General features: G+C 45.3%; 1 protein-coding gene across 1 annotated transcript in view; it reads right to left on the reverse strand.

Annotated features, from left to right (window-relative positions):
• The window catches only part of osbpl3a (oxysterol binding protein-like 3a), a 31,040-nt gene that overhangs the window by 13,122 nt on the left and 692 nt on the right, over positions 1 to 17,226 (reverse strand). The window contains exons 2-11 of the mRNA XM_048994092.1: positions 7,239 to 7,402; positions 5,303 to 5,419; positions 4,749 to 4,802; positions 4,494 to 4,607; positions 3,097 to 3,261; positions 2,655 to 2,748; positions 2,263 to 2,366; positions 1,989 to 2,117; positions 1,559 to 1,718; positions 797 to 927 (exon numbers count right to left, since the gene is read on the reverse strand). Of these exons, the coding sequence (XP_048850049.1) occupies positions 797 to 927; positions 1,559 to 1,718; positions 1,989 to 2,117; positions 2,263 to 2,366; positions 2,655 to 2,748; positions 3,097 to 3,261; positions 4,494 to 4,607; positions 4,749 to 4,802; positions 5,303 to 5,419; positions 7,239 to 7,319 (1,149 nt within the window). The 5' untranslated portion in view covers positions 7,320 to 7,402. The remainder of the gene's footprint in view (positions 1 to 796; positions 928 to 1,558; positions 1,719 to 1,988; positions 2,118 to 2,262; positions 2,367 to 2,654; positions 2,749 to 3,096; positions 3,262 to 4,493; positions 4,608 to 4,748; positions 4,803 to 5,302; positions 5,420 to 7,238; positions 7,403 to 17,226) is intronic.

A 17,226-nucleotide genomic window follows, 5' to 3' on the forward strand; every position in this document is an offset into this window, starting at 1 on the left:
TTACTGTGTGCGTCTAGCCGCTCGGCTCAGTTCTTAAAAGCCACAGACACACAGCCGGGCTGCAGATAACTTCCACTAGGCTTCCATTTCTTGCTAATGCTGGGAAAATGATTATGACAGAGAACAGACCAGCACCGGCCCAAGAGATGCATATCCTGACATTCGACTAGAAGCGTTAATTAAAAATGACTGGTGCTGATTTACACTTCAAACAGCTGGATGTTTTACCGGAGCAAACATGGATGAGCACCTTGCCTGAAGGGGTGACAGAGACCCCTACGGCGATTCAATCCTGCAGCCTCCAGGTCATGTTCACGTTTAGAGATTAAGACGGCTATGATTGGTGGAGAACTCAGAGAAGGCGGGACGTGCGCTTCCCTTAGTCAAACATTAGCAGAACTATATGAATTATAAATATAAGCGGAACTATATGACATTCAGATGAGAGCAGAGAACAGAGTCTGGGGGATGGAAATTATCACAAGAGGATAATTCTTTTTGGATTTAGGAAAAGGTGGAACAGCAGACAACCAGTCAGGTCCACAAGTCAAGACACAAGGGCGATGAGCGCAGTGTAGTCTGCACAGGACAGATAATAGTGACTGTTTTAGTAAAATGCTTACAGGTGATCTACGTGCTCATCACATGACTCCACCTCTCCCTGGAATACCCATGCCGCCACCCTCATCTTACAGCCTTCCAACTTAGAGCACAAGAGCATCTTCACTAAGTTGAAGTTCTTGCCAACTAGCAGGAAAGTTCCCAGGGAAGGTGACCCTTGCCACAGGAAGTGTACCGATTTGAGGGTGTTCTTCAGCCCCAGGGTCTGATGGGAAGGCAGCTGGCAGGCCTCGTGCTGCATGAAGTCCTTCATTCGCTCGCGTTCCGAGGACAGAGATCCGAAGGCGGACCTCATGGCGCCGTTCACTGTGGGTCCAAGAGCAATCAGACAATTCTGTACTCCTATTAAAGACGGGTGATCGTCACGGTAAGAAGAGAAATGCTTGTTGGCATGATAGACAGAAAGAAAGACAGCAGGGAGATTGAAGTCGACCTCACTTGGACATGCTGTTACATCAAGATGAAGACAAAACCGAGAGCTAGTCATTGTAAAACACCAGTAAAAAACTGTTCAAAATTCTTAAAGGCTGATTTATAAGAATAAGAAGAAAATTTACATCGTCGTTATTCTGACAGAAACTGAATTCACTTTGAGGCCGTCTGATGCTGGGGGGGAGACGAGCTCTTCAGTGTTTGTTCTCAGGTGAGCATGTACAGGAAATCTATCCATTCATTACAGCCAGCTGGGCCAGCTAGCAGACATTTTGTCATTTATTTTTGGCTAAAACACCTGGAAGGCGCCTCGTTTTGTACTGTTTTTTCAGTTGAAAGATAAATAGAAAAATGACTCTACCTTCCATTTCTCAACTTAGAAATAATTGACATAAAAATAGGTCATTTGCGTAAAAGTATGGTGGATGGAGTTTTTAAAAAAATCCTGTCCCTGTGATAAAGGTTGGCACATGAGTTCAGGCATCAAGCACAGATCTGGACTCACAGTCTCTCGCCACCCGATAGAAGTCCTCCAGGATTTTGGACACCTCCGTGGGCGAGTCGGGAGTCTCGGCGTAAACCTCATGGCTGGTCAGCTCGATGGTAGACAGGTTCGGGTTGGAGGAGTGGAGGCGAATGGAGCCGGACGATATGCAGCTGGGTACCTGGGAGACGTGGAGCGCAGGCGGCCGTGAGTGTGGGGGTGGTAAGCGGAGTCAAAGCCAACAAATAAGGAAGCGTTAGATGTCTTTGTGCATGAGCGGCGATGGGGAAATTACAGGGCCACAGAGGCCATGTAATAATAACAACAAAAGTAGATTTAGAGGGAGAATCTCTTACCTCTGCCTGATGAAGAAATGGCGAGAATAGAATGAATGTCCTTATTCAGAAACGTCGAGGGAGAATAGAGAAAAATCGAGGCTCAGGGGACCCACCTGAGCAGCAAACATGTTCCTCGTCGCGGGCACCTGGAGTGTCATTTTGCCATCTTTCCCACAATTCTTTGAGCGCCATCTTCTGTGAGTTCTCTTCTCCTTTTTGCCAGCAATGTCAAAGGAGGACGCCTATGAGCCAGACAGAACAGAAGAGTTACCCGATTACTCTGTAAACGTGGAATTTGGATGGGTTTGTGTCACATGAGTGATTCCAGCATTTTAGGTTCGCCGTGTTAAAGTATCTGTGAGGGCCGAAGGAGAGGATTTCACATACAGGGAACGTGGTCATGGATGGTGTGGAGCATGTCCGGTGAAGAGATTCCATGTTCCTCAACAGGTGGTCCATCTCCTGAAGGTAGGATTCACATGCCGAGAGGCCTGCAGGGACAAGGATCACTGGTAAGGTTCAGTGGGATCACTGGTAAGGCTCAGTGGGATCACTGGTAAGGCTCAGTGGGATCACTGGTAAGGCTCAGTGGGATCACTGAAATTCCAGAGTGCACAAATAAATTGTAACCCTGTCCTGCATTTTAAGTTGCTTTTGATAGAAGGGGCAGATAAAGGAGTAAATGGTCATTCCTCGCCAGGGAGGGGAATGTAAACAAAGCTTTCTCAAACTATGAAGCCCATTGACTTAGAGAACATTGTGGGAAGATCTGGCCCTACCGTCGTTGACCTTCTCCATTTCTTCAGAAGACTGTAGCCAAGATGTGAGCTTGCCCTCGGGATGGCCTGCTGGTTGGTCTGTCAGTGTCGTGCGCTGCGTCGAACGAACCAGAATCACTACATCATCACCAGTACAAACCTTTGGTTGTTAAACTTTCTGCATTTACTCTTGTAACACTCAACCCTTTTAGTTGTAACTTTTTGTTATACCTTCTTTGAAAAGAAACTACCTCCACACAAAGAATTGCACAGGCGTTTTTAATTATCCTGTTGATTCCATACAAGGTGAATGTTGTGCCAATTCCGACAACTGAATATTTGGCTGAAGAATAATCTATTCCTCGAGGATATAACATCAGCAATCTGACATGTGAGCTGCTACCCAGAGAGGTAGGAAACGAATATTAACCTGCCCGTGTTCAGACTGGACCTGTCACTATACCTTTCTCAGGGAAGCAGTCTGTGTCAGTCCCGGAGATATCGTGGGGGGGTAGTGCAAGCAGAACTGGGGCATCTCATTGGGATACATTGCAATCTCATTCTGACGGAAGACACGGTGAGTTCTTAGCTTAAACACCCACTCCTCAAACAGCTCATCGGTTGGGACCTGTGCAAAGAAACGTGTGTTAGAACCGGAATTCTTAGACATTATCTGTGATAGTGATCATGTCAAGTGCATTGATTTATGAGTCCATTGTCTCTGGAATATTTAATATTGACTGATTCATTAAATATACCTCTTTGGAGTAACCGTTTTGCATTGCAAATGGAACGATCAGTCAGCTGTGAAATTGGATAATTTCCGGGGATGACAGAGAGCGGGAGGCATAAAGCAAAAAAAGGCATAAATGCAAAAAAATGTTTTCCTTTGCTTCCATTCATTGCTTTCTCCTCCTCTGCCGTTCGCATGGTTACTTAGATATCTGCTCAATCCAATCATCTTAAACTCTGGAAAATCAATATACAGATGCCTGCAAGCAGCAACTATCTATTCTGCAGAAGTTCAATAATCAAAGTTGTAATTGTAAAAGAAACTGTGGAAAACATACTGTACCGGAGAATTAGATTACGGGTTTACAAGGTGAATCTGAGCCTCTTGAGGTTTAACGGCTAACGATCTGTGAGATTGAATTTGTGAAGAGGGCTGCAGGAGGCCGTGTTTGGTCCTGTCTGGTGCCTCTGCCGTTTGGTGGTGTGTCTTTGGGGACCAGTGATCACGAAAGGCTCACTCTCGCTGTTTACAAACTGATCACCGTTTGTGGAAAGTCTGCCTCATGGGCTTGTTATCCGTAACTGTGACCCTCACACCTACTGTATTAAAAAAGCCATGAGAAAAAGTAAGTACACCCCAGAAGGGTACGATCACACAAAGCAGGGTCCCATTAAGAAGACGATGAAACCAGGGATGTACTTCATTTTTCAGCCTTAAGAAATTCTGTAGACTTTTCGTTGAGCAAATAATTACAAATTTCCATTGTTATTTGTTTGATGCGGTGGATTCAATCCATCAATTTTAACGAAGATCAGGAGTCCAGATGTCATAATATAATGCACAGTATAAAAATGAAGCTCTCCAACCGGCAGACACACTTTTCTTTTGGGAATATATTAAAATTATGACAAATACAGCAAAAAATGGGCTCTGGTCCAAAGCCTTCCGGTATATTCCATTTTAACAACTAATGTGTGTGTACAGATATAAAGCTCTGACTGCCACTGGGTGTGGAACAGCAGTGTAAGGAGAGATAGACAGGTAAACTGAACAAGGAACTGCAATTAAAGAGCAATTTGCGAAGTATGATCACTGTTGGGTCTGTTGACGCTTGGTGTGCTACGTACCTTCAGGTGATAGATGTTTTCTTCGGCGTCCAGGTCGATGCACAGCCCCTTCTTCTTAATTGACATGACTGACAGCCCTACATCGATACGGCCGTGCAGCTTTCCTTTCCGGATCTGGGTGGAGAGACACAAAGGCATCACCCAAACGTGGATCCATGTGGAAGCGGCCCGAGAAAACCTGCAGGCCACAAGCTCATGTGCAAAAACAGACATATTTACGGACATGACGATGCAAGCCCCCCCCCCAATACTCACGTCAGTTCCACACTTAGCATATTTCAGGATGCCCTTCTCCAGCACAAAGTATCGCTGTGGGAAGAATGAACACTGTGAGCTACGAGGATGAGGCAAAACATGAAACGCTGCCGCACTCACCGTGTTACGAGCAGTGCTACTGTACTTTCATCTTTTTAAATCTAGTTTTCATTTTCATATTATCTCCATTTGAAATCTGATTTCGTTTTAGCTAGCATTATTAGTGGTATTAATTTAAGATAAACATCTAAGTGCTTTAGCTAAATATATATAGTATTTTAAAATGCCAACGGAAAGTATTTGACGTTTGTTTCTCTCAGAAAGTTTCAGAAGTAGTACTTATAGTTCATATTTAGTTGTAGTTTATTTTATTTTTGAATCTTATTTTATTCCAGTAATCAATTCAGTTAATAATCCTGGTTACGAACACAAACTTGCTTTAGAATCTCTACCTTCTGCCCTAGACTGTCCAGAGGCTGGTTAGGCTACTCAGATTCTTCTGGAAAGTTCTAGTGAAGCCCCTAAATTTGTGGCATGTGCGTGAAAGAGCCCACCTTGTGCCAGCCTTTCATGGGCCACTTCCTCTTCTTCAGCAGCAGACCCTCCTGCTTGGGTGGCTCCTGGACGGTCCCCGGGGCGCCGCGCAGACCCTCCACAATCTCCCAGCTGTCCTGTGGGGAGGGAAGGAGAGCTGAGTGCGGAGCGGCAGCCCTGAGGCGCGTGACTCACTCCACTCTGCTTACTGCTGACTAATTCAATCAGCGCTAATTAGCACCTGGGCTGGAGGTGAACGTCAGCCCCAAAGCTCCATCCGCCGTGACCATAAAGTACGCCTTGGGCTGACAATCTCCCCATGAGGCTCTGGGGAGATGATGCAGGCCGACATCAGACCCCTGTACCTGCAGGGCCGGCATTTCGGTCAGTCCCTCTCCTTTGTCTCTATGCCCAAATTCTATCAATTGTGTAAAAAACACACATGTCTCCGCCGTACTCAACCACTACCTGCAGCAGAAACAGATCTGAGTGTCACGCTGCTTCTCTCGCTCTCACAGTCCTTCCCTCTGTGTCACACTTCAACCACATTCCTCAGCTAATACATGGACTAGCTATGGACTAATATCTAACAATCTGGCAAACGCTTCTCTCCAAGCTATGAACATAAAGTATCATAAAGGAAGAACAGCTGGCCTGCGCTGTTACACAATCATCCTTGATGTGGCTTTCAGCGACTGCCATGCCAACTGAGGTGCACGGCGGCTGTGCTGATGCAGGAAACTGCACATTCTTGCAGCTCACATTCAGCGAGGGGCCAATCCTGGGTATAAGGTGCACTGACATATAAGAGACCAGAGCACCAGCGGGTCAGCTGCACATAAGCGTCTCACTGATCATGCAGCTTATTAACGGGGTATACTTGACCATTTGCAGCTTAAATACATATACAAAAAGGTGGGGTAACAGGGAGTAAAAGGTGGAGTAACTAGCAGTCAAAAGTCTGGACACACCTGCTTTTCATGCATTTGTCCCTATTTTAGGTAAGTTATTCATCTTATAGTAAAAGGCCTTGAAGCAATGAAGTAACACGAATCAAATATTGCAACAACGAAGAGGAGTTTTCAACATCTCAACATGTTCTCAGATTTCAGACTCTTCAAAATAGCCCCCTTTGGCTTAAATGACAGCATTGCAAATTCTTGTCGTTCTTTCAACCAACTTCCAGATGTAGCCACCTGCAATGCTTCTCCAACAGTCCTAAAGGAGGTTCCAAAAGTTCTGGGTACAAGTTGGCTACTGTGTCCTTACGCTTCCATCCAACTCATCCCAAAGCAGCTCTATAGGGTTTAGGTTGGGTGGGGGGATTGTGGGGGCCAGGTCATCTGTCACAGCACTGCATCTCTTTCTTTATTAACAGGATAATACTCGCTACATAACCTCGAGGTGTGTTTTGGGTCGTTATCTTGTTGAAAAACAAATGATTTTCAGTTGATGTGTCCAGACTTTCGACTGGTGCCGTATAATTATAGGAAACGGTATAGAGACAATGTGCCTCCCAGGACATGTGGCATGGCCAGCGGGGGAGGCGAGTCCGTGGGAGTGACTTTACCCTGAGTGCATCTGACAGAGCAGAGGAGAAATTGCCCAGTGCAGCCTTAAAGGGAGCTGTTGCCTGGATGCTGCATGTAACTACAAACTGGGCCCTAACTGGAGACCCAAGACAGCTCTGTGCCGAGCGTATCTCAGCCAATACTGAAGAGCAGGCAGGTGGAAGTGAGGCAGACAGACGCCCAGACAGGCCCAAGATGAACAACAGAGAGTGATGCTAAGTATTATGGGACTGCAGACTCATATCACATGCATGTAAGGGCGGTATTATATTTTATTAGATTAGTACAAGTTGGTGCTGAATCTGATAAATGTGATAATGTGGTGTGTGTCTTGGGGGGTGATTTCAGAGCGATGAGTCAGATGTACGGGAATACCGCGGCTTACCTGCCGCGGGCTCTGTTTGGAGAGGCAGCTGGCGTCCCCCCGGGCCAGTGACGGCACCTTGTGGCCCCCGCCGCTGCTCATCACGATGGCACTCCGTCGGGGGGGGTGTGGGTGAGAACTGGCCTCACAGATCTCCCCCAGTCACTGACCACATCGTTCTTTTCCTGCAAAAGCGGGGAGCAAGGAAGAAGAGGCAGACATAAAGATCACGGCGCCACTAAATTTAGCCTCCTTTTGGCTGGATGATAAATTTGTACATGTCGCAGGTAGTTGTATGGTGAGAGTCACAGAGGAAGTGATGGGGTACACCCCCCTTCCCCCCATTACCATGCATTACCTCATTATTGCAAATAACTCACTGAATTTATTGTATTGTACACATCATACTTAACATTCTTTGCAGGACACTCCTTCCATACACTTACCAAGCACACGCACATTGTCTATATCAACCGGACTGTGTGTGACCATCATATTGTCCTATGTGTGACATGACCGCACTTTATTGATCCCTGCGGGAAATGTCTCTTTTTGCTTGTTCCATCTTCCATTCTAGCTCTGACACACATGTAGGTGAGGGTGCGCTTGGCAGGGAAGGGCAGCCACCTGCAGCAGTGCCCACGGAGCTGGGGGGTTAAGGGCCTCTCTCGAGGGCCCACAGACGTAGCTATTTTTTCAAGGCCGAGATCGAACCGGCAAATTTCCCATCACAGGCACAGAGGCTTAGAACACTGACGCACACATCGCCCCCTACTGTGTGCTTCACATTTAGTGACAACTGAAGACAGACTCTGTGCGTGTGTGTATTTTGTTTATATTACATTTTGGGGACCAAATGTTCCCCACAATGGCATTTTTACCTTATGGGGACCATTTTTAGGTCCCCAGAAAGATCAGTGAATGCAATCAAAAAACTAAAAATCCTGAAAGTCTCATATTTTGTCTGGTTACTTATGGTTAAGGTTAGGGCTGGGTGGGGGTTAAGGTCGCCATGTTGGGGTTAGAGTTTTCCCAGTAGAAATGAATGGAGAGTCCCCACAGAGATATCATTACAACCCTGTGTGTGTGTGTGGCCAATAAACCTGCTTCTGATTTAACCGAATCAGTGACGCTCCTAACTGGATAGAGCATTTGGGGGGCGGGGCCCCCCCAGGTCAGTAATACATGGGGGGGTTCGATGCGATTGAAGTGCTGTCAGTGGCTGTGATTGAAGGCGTTTGATGTCCATTGATTCCATCGAGACGTGCCGAAAACACGCCGTACTCACACAGGAAAGACTGACGGGATCCGCTACTCGCTGATCAACACAGACGACTCGCATACAGACGCTGCACAACTACCACGGCTGCGTGCACAAAAACAACCGAATGTTCTAGAAAAACAGGAAACCTAGAAAAACGAGAAGCTTCGCTGTTAGTATTTACATACTGGCATTAAATGTATAAAGAGATTATTAAGCACTAATAGAGGGGATGGGATATGTGGCCCAACAGGTTAGAATGTTGTGCCAGTGATCAGATGGTTGCTGGTTCAAATCCGCTAATCACAAGGGTGATTTCACTGTTGGGCCCTTGAACAAGGTCATTAACTCCCAGGGACCGGCTGACCCTGTTACTGGGATGTACATCACTTTGGGTAAAAGCACCTCTTAAATAAGCAAATGTAATAATGACATCATAGGGTTACCTATTTCCAGTTCAATATGTAGATTCAGGTAAAGTTTCCATTTTGATAAAGAGAGGTATTCGGGCAATTTGAGCCGGTACTGCCTTTCAGTCGGGCTGTACCAGGACAGGCCTATAATTTAATGTTCTTATGTATTTACACCCAGTTTCAAGGTCAATCCGCAAATGACTATTTATGGATATAATTGTGGGAAGTTTTCAGAAGAAGGGAAAGGAAGGTATAAGCCGCTATAGCTAAAACAGCTGCTAAGACAATGATTATTAGCTACTCTGCTGCACTTATAAAGGAAAACTGAAGGTCAGCCTCTTCCATATATGTTCTAAATTTAATTCTACATCAGCCTGGATTTTTATACGATTCCCGTCCTGAAATTGCTCCCTCCTTCCATTCACTGTGAGTGCAGGAATTAAGAGATATTGTTCTGCTCCCCGACCTCTGCGTCCATTAGTCCTTGTCTAACATTTGTAGCTAATGGCACAATGCAATCAAAACAATTTATTTTGATTTCCGCTTCCTAATATAATTAACGCGCGTGATTGTGACTCAGCAGCCGAAGCGACCTGCCCATGTGCGATGCCCTGATTTCACAGTGTAAACCGCTACATCATAAGGACACTGTGTGAAATAAAAGGGATTCGACACAAAGTTCTGGCAACAGTCCTGCCTGTCATTTCCAAACTATTTAAATGCACAGAAATCAACGGACCCTTCCTGGTCTCACAAACATATGGTGATTTTATCCTTAGAACCCAAAGAAATAATAAATATGTAGAAGACTGCAAGCCTCTTCGACTTACGATGGGGTTACGATCCAATGAACTCATCGTAAATGTAAAATATCAGAAGCGGAACATGAATATGGTATGAGGAATAAGTGAAAAAACACAAATACTGTCACGTGGTAAGTAACTAAATAATTTCTGCAACTAACTATATGCCAGTAATTGAAAAGATAATAAATAAAGTTTATTTGGTTAAAGCTGTAAGAAAACACTGTATGATACACTGATAAACATTGTACGAGGTGTTTACGCAATCCATCTCTATAGAGACTTGAAGCGTGGCTGCGTGGATGCTACCAGCGCCTAGAATCAGTAGAAAGTATCGTACAGCATATCCTTAGTCTGGCAACAGATCAAGTTGACTATCGAATGCACATCGTTGTCACACAATAGTGAAGTCAGAATTTCGGAAGTCAAACCATCCTAACAGGAGAAGCATCTTTATAAGGAAACAAGGAAGACTCAGGACCGACATAGCGTGCACTCCCGTCCTAAAAGTATCTGCCTATGTGTTTAGATCTTCTGGCAAACACGTTTTATTTGCATGGTGCTTCCAGGTGACATTTCCATAACCTCAAGCTTCCGATCTCTCACACACCATTGAATCCTAATTCCATCAGCGACAAGTCAAGTTGATGTTTCCTAGCAAATACTACTTATTTTATTTACAATTCATACATCTTCTGCACTAGATCCATGAAGGTGACACCATGGTTGCTATGTCTCCAAGTTCTTTTCAATGCTGAATTCATAAATTAATTTCATTTTATGGCAACGAGGGGACTGAGAATGGAGTCTGACTCTATCCTAGCTCTGGATGGGTACAGAGGTGTTATGTCCACTTATTTTTGAGTTACATTGCTGTGGGGGTGGGAGGGGCAGAGCCTATCCCAAGCACCAGAGAGCACAAGCCCATCCACCACCACAGGCCACATGCACAGAGACACACACTACAGGGTATTTTAGAGATGCCAATTAGCCTAACAGTATGTGTTTGGACTGGAGGGGGAAACCCGCGTGACAGGGGCACCCAGAGGGGATTTAAACCGCCGGGCTTGCAGGTGTGACTCAGCAGGGCTGCCCAGTCAGTCTCCATGGCTCCACTTCCTGTTCAGAAATGATTTTAAAAAAAATCACATGTTGCGCTCCAGTTGAATAGTGGGAAGTCATTGAGCTGCGGAGGACATCCTGTTTGCGTAGCGTGCAATAAATCCACCGCAAATGCATGCAGATGAGAGCCGGGGGCGAGAATCGAGAAACAACAGTCTTTTTATAGATTCGGTGGAATAATACAGCCGCTTTTGTGCCTTTTTGCCGGAACATTCTCCCATTTAGAGAAGCAAATACATGATGTAAACAACAGCATCTCAAATCGGACGGCTGCAGAGTTCACAGCGATGCACAACCCTTCAGCACTGCCGGTTGGTACTGATGTTTTTCTCTGATTAAAACAAAAAAACATGGTTTAGACATCCCTCAAAGGTACAACACACTCCAACAGGAAGTGGTTCGGCACCCCGCACTCCCCATCCTGTCAAGGCTGAGAGAAACTGGTTTTCCCGGCATGAATGTACGTGGGGTGGGACTGGGCTGGACCTGAAGAGTTATTACTGCATGATTGAGGTGTGTATAGTCAGCAATGAAAGCATCACACCGTCCCATTCTTACCTCCCTATAAAATCCTAGTCAAAAGCGCAAGAGCAGTTTCTACTTGTTTAGCCCTGAAGGTGTTATTTCCTGTAAAGACTTGTTAATTTTACTCAGTGCTGGAGACCACTATTCCATGTGATGTCATCAACTAGGGACCTACTCAATTTCACAGGCCCCAGTGACAGGAATGCTGACGTCCCCAGTGACAGGAATGCTGACGCAACCTGCATGTGTCTTAAGATCCTCCAGCAGCAATGCATGGCATCTGTGGTAACATTAAGGTCACTCCCAGGATGTGACTACACAACCGGTTGATCTGTGGTCAGCTGCGAGCTCTGCTAACTGGCTGCTGTTGTCTTGCAATGAGATACTGGCCAGACATCAAAAGTGGAGGATCGAGAAGAGGGGCAGCTGGTGAAGATATGAGGTTGGTTAAGAGATGAGGTGCTGAACATCCTTCATCAGGCAACAAAATGTTACAATTACATGAATCACAATTTGTGACTATCATTGTTTCCCATCCATCTCTCTAACTTTCAAGAGTCCAGGGTTGTGGATTATCCTGTTGCACCAAATTCATGGTAGGAGTAACTGTAAGGGCAAAAGACAATTGTTTAAGCCATATAAACTGTATAATACAGATTATATGAATGATACATTATAAACTTTTACACATAATCCAGTAACAGACAGCTGCAGGGCCCTATATTTTCAGCATCACACCCAGTCAGTAGCAGAGGGCATCCATGTATTAGCTGGGTTACCACATTTTCTTATTTTGAGCCAAAAAGGACTCAGCAAAGATCTTCATCAGTTTAAGACTTCAAATGTCTAAAAAACATAACATCAGTCTGACAACATTTCCCTTGAGTGCCTGGGGTCTTTGTTAGTCTGGGGTCTTTGTTAGTCTGGGGCCTTTGTTACACCGGGTCGCTACAAGACTGTACGGGGCTTTCTTCCCCTTTGCACTTGTGTCTCTGCGCCTTTGCCTAGTGGCTTAATCACCTAAGGTTACTCATATCCTTGCCCTCTTCTAAATCAATCCCTCTCTCCACCTCCAACTGTGCCTCCCAAGATTTGGGGTTCCGAACTTAACAATGTCAGTGCAGTTCTCCTGCATGGAGTTTCATGTGTGACGTTTCATGCAGCACAGGCAAAATTACTGCGCCTGACAAATATCGCATAACAAAACAGATCCACCATAAACAGACAATGCGACCTTTAACAGAAACACACAGAAACCAACAGCTCATCGTAGCCCCACCCACAAGCCTCAACCCAGGGGATTATTAACTGTTGGTTGAAGGACATTCCTCTGCCAATGGCCTTCAGGACAGGGTGCTACGGGGGAGTCCCAGACCGGTGTGGCAGCATCCTCTTAATGGAAATACTCAGAACGAGGCAGAGAGTTTAAATGGACAAAAATGTCTGTTACAAGCAGTAAGAATTAGCATTTCTTCTGAGAAGCTCCTGTGATCTCTCGTGGCGAAGCGAGATGCTCTAGGGTGACGAGGATCACTGCTCTCCTTTGACAGCACGCTGCACACTTACGAGACTTATTTATGTGTGGAATGCAGCAATGCATTTGCACCACTGCATGACAACAATAGAAGCAGAATTGCCCCAGACCGTGTACAAAGGTCCCGCCTACACAACACACAGCTTTCAAACTCGACCAGACTAGCACTTTGCAAACCTTCAGAAATAAAAAGCGAGATATTTGTACTGATTTATCTGTTATATACAATTCCTGGACCAGCCTGGAGGATTCTACCCACCTAGCTTTAATATTTCAAAGTATCTTGCTAAATTAACATAAAATGCAAAGAAGGATGCTCTTATGTAATTATGTCAATAACACTTCCTAAACAAATAGTTTAATTCCAGTCAGGTGCTGAATTAGCAGTTGCTGGAATATTCAGTGTACAGGGAAATCCTGAAATGAGGATTGTTTATGCTTATCTGCTTTTGATTTCAAATGGAACCAACAGAATTAACCCTTCAGACTGTGAGAATCACTGATGATGTGGATATGAAAGATGGACAGTACGAGTGTGTAAATACAGAATCCCACTCCTAGCTCTAACCCTGACCACAGCTGGTGTTCAGGGCTTGATTATTGGACCACATCCCACTCTACAGCTGACTGACTGACACCAGAGCATTGTAATGTGAATCTCAAAGGACACAGAACAGTTTAATGGCTGCTAATCCAGCCTTGAGTGCGCGTATAGACAGCAGAGTAGGTCTGTTACTGTCGTTTGCCTCCACAGAACGGAAATGCTTTTCTGTTTAAACTACGACCCCTGTGGAAAAATGAGTCACTGAAACCTAATTCTAAATTCTCACGCTCTCTCTCTTTCCCTCTGTCTGTCTCTTGTACATACACAGACTCACCGCTGGCACAGGAAATCATTTCCAACGAGACTCATTGGGTTGTAGCATGTTGTGCTGCTACCAAATCAGTGTCCCTGACTACCATTTGTTTGGGTGATTTACTCAGATAAATTATTGTTTTGAAAGCGCAAGCAGATCCTCCTTTTGTTTGCTAGAAAGAGATGTACAATACCAGTCAAAAATCTGGACACACCTACCTATCCTTTGTTTTTCAACTAGATAACCACCCTAAGCACTATCTTGTGAAGAAGGAAAGAGATGGAGTGCCGTGACAGATGATCAGGCCTCCACAATCCCCCCCCCAACCTAAACCCCACAGAACTGCTTTGGGATGAGTTGGAATGAAGCATAAGAGCATGGTAGCCGACTTGTGGCCATAACTTGTGGAACCTCGGAAGTGTTGGAGAAGCATTGCAGGTGGCTACATCTGGACTCTGGTTGAGAGACTGCCAAGAGCCTGCAATGCTGAGATCTAAGCCAAAGGGTTTTTTTTGAAGAGTTTGAAATTCATGAGAACATGTTGAGATGTTGAAAACTTCTCTTCATAATTGCAATATTTGATATATATTACTTCACTGCCTCAAGGCCTTTTACTACAAGGTGAATAACTTACCTAAAACATGCACAAATGCATTAAAAGCAGGTGTGTCCAGAATTTTGACTGGTACTGTGTGTGTTGAAAGCGCATGAGTGTCTAACATTAGCAGACGTCAGATCCACCCAGTCAGAGTGTAAGGTTAGGATCAAGGATGGACTTTTTGCATGTCTTGGGTACGGGAAGAACACAAATACACACACATATATACACACACATATAAATATAAATTACAACTAACGTTTTATCTGGGCAGCAGGACACAGAATATCTTTCCTCAAACTGTCACGCAGGGCATGAATTGACAGTAATTTTATAGCAGCAAGCACATGATACAGCTCAACCCTGGACCAAACTAGGACAACCTGAAGAGGGACTAAGCAGGCAGGACAAGGTGCTAGCATTAAAAATTAACATGGCACCATGAGGAAAGGAAGTGGCTTGTCTTACAGATGCCATCTCTCTATCGTGTCAGGCAGATCAGCGCAAACATGTCGAGAATACAGAGCATGTGACCCCCATTCCCAACTGCTCACTGCTAAGCAACCCGACTTGGGAAGATCCCAGCCTCCATGCTGTCTGCACCACACATGGATACAGTGATGGAAGGTGATCCACGGGGGACAACTGGAATTACGACGGCAGATCGGAGAAGACGGCAGTGAAAAGACACATTTGCCAGCTATTGGGGTTATGCACCTTGCTCGAGGATAGAAAGGAGGTCCTTCTTGGGGTTTGAACCTGCTTATTGGCGCTGGATGGCATGGAGCGTGGTGATCTGAAGCTTAGTGAACTGAGAACGGCTGCATGGCTGCATTTCAGCCACTCAAAGAGACCACAAGATCAGCTTGAGTAGGGTTACCCGGAAACAGGCTCCATTACGCATCAACAAAGCCAGGTCGACTCACAGAAGCCACAAAAAGCCCTGCATGCCCCGTGACATTAAAAATAGAGCCCCAGTGTAACTTTTTCCTCATCTCCGTTTCTGCAGTGACAGATTTGTACACAAAGCACATGCTTTTTCACCGAGAGATGATGGAAACACGGACAGGCGGCGAGAACATGCCGTTGAGAGGGCCGCCACGAAATATGTGGGTTTGACTGTGAGTCAGCTAGCAGAAGCAATGGTAGGAGCCAAGAGCAGGCATGTGTGAAGAAACCGACCGTTCGAGGTGTATCCCGCCACGGACACCCAGGGACAGCCGCCGTTCGGCACAGCTGAAATGAAAAGGCAGGGTGACAGTTCAAGGAGACATTTTCACAGCCGCTGTTTCCCCCCCCACACTAGCTACCCAGAGAGATTGCAATTTGAGTAGAACATCCTGGTTTCAGGGAAATTACCCTTTTCTTCTTCACCGACTAGGTAAACACTTCACATCTTACTGCCGTTCATATCTATCTTAGGTATCAATCTGAATACCACAACGCTTTTCCTAATGGTCTTTTGGTTTATATAACAATATCCTTTGTGACCCTGACCTGGATAAATAGTTAGAATATCTCATTCATTCATTCATCCATCCACCCACTTCTCCAGTAGAGGGTTATGGTAGTGAGGCCTGGAGCCTACCCCAGGTAGCACAAAGCAGGGGGCCATCGAGATGGATTAAGTTTCTAATCCATCGCAGGTAACACTGACAGCTATCATGCTGTCCTCTTGTTCAAAATTGCACCAAACACATACCATTTTACACTTCACAGAAAACACTAAATGCCTTATTGTTTAAAAATAGACGTATCGACCTTATTGGAAGGTTTGAAGGGAATCACTGCACATGTAAGTCAACCACATATCTAACAATGCTAAAAAGTGCTCAGTAATCAGACAGATTCCTTCCAGTGACAGCCTTAATTACACTACAGTTAACCGCTTAGCTGACATCCCCTTCATAAAAAATCAATTATGCAGTTTGACCGATTCCTACAGATGGATGCTTTACTAAAGCGACGGTGGTGCGGCGTGAGGGGGCATGGTGGCCCTCTGGAGCACCACGATGGAATTCAGCCCATCCCTGCTGCTGGTGCTGAGCTGGGATCAGCGGAGGTGATGAAGAGGAACGACATTAAGAGAGGTTTGGCTTTAAAAACCGGCACATGAGCAGCATCCGGGCATTGCCATGGAGACAAAACTGGCCGTGATGCCTCAGCACTGGATCTACAGAGTCATGGGTGTGGATTTACAGAGGTTACCCCCCTCGCTAAAATGTACTGCATGCGGGGAGAAGCAGCCCCCACTTTCCCCAGAATGACAGCTTCCCGCGTCCAGCCGCTGCCCTTATGCAAGGGGTCACAGAGCAGCCCAGCGAAGTCTGTAGCAAACACCCACACACCAGTCACAGGGCTGGCCGGAGTGGCAGGACTGAACACCTCAACTCAGTCTCTGAAGCTTTGACATTTTCCTGGGACAGGCATAAAGATACACTACAGTGGCTTGCTAACGGAATGACCCCACCCAACTCAAACAGCAATTACAGATGACCTCATTCAATGAATAAATAAAAATACCCCCCCCAAAAAAAGTCAGTTGCCACGGAGACTGTATTTTTCAAAGAAATCAAGTCCAGAATCACAAAGCAAATATAGGCCTATACACAGAACAGGAAGATAACATCCAGGGCTCCTAACAGTCCTTAACACAAACGGCATTAGTAATGAAAGATATCGAATAACCTGCGAGCATCGATGGCGGAGAGTTTAAAATTGGGGGGGGTGGCACAACTCTCACGCCCCCGTTTCCAACGCCTTTGCCTATCTATCTATCTATCTATCTATCTATCTATCTATCTATCTATCTATCTATCTATCTATCTATCTATTCTAGAACGCAATAAAAAAAACCTATGATATATAATGAAAATATGATTTTTGAAGCTTACTG

The sequence above is a fragment of the Brienomyrus brachyistius genome, chromosome 23, assembly GCF_023856365.1.
Source record: "Brienomyrus brachyistius isolate T26 chromosome 23, BBRACH_0.4, whole genome shotgun sequence".
NCBI classification, from domain to species: Eukaryota; Metazoa; Chordata; class Actinopteri; order Osteoglossiformes; family Mormyridae; genus Brienomyrus; species Brienomyrus brachyistius.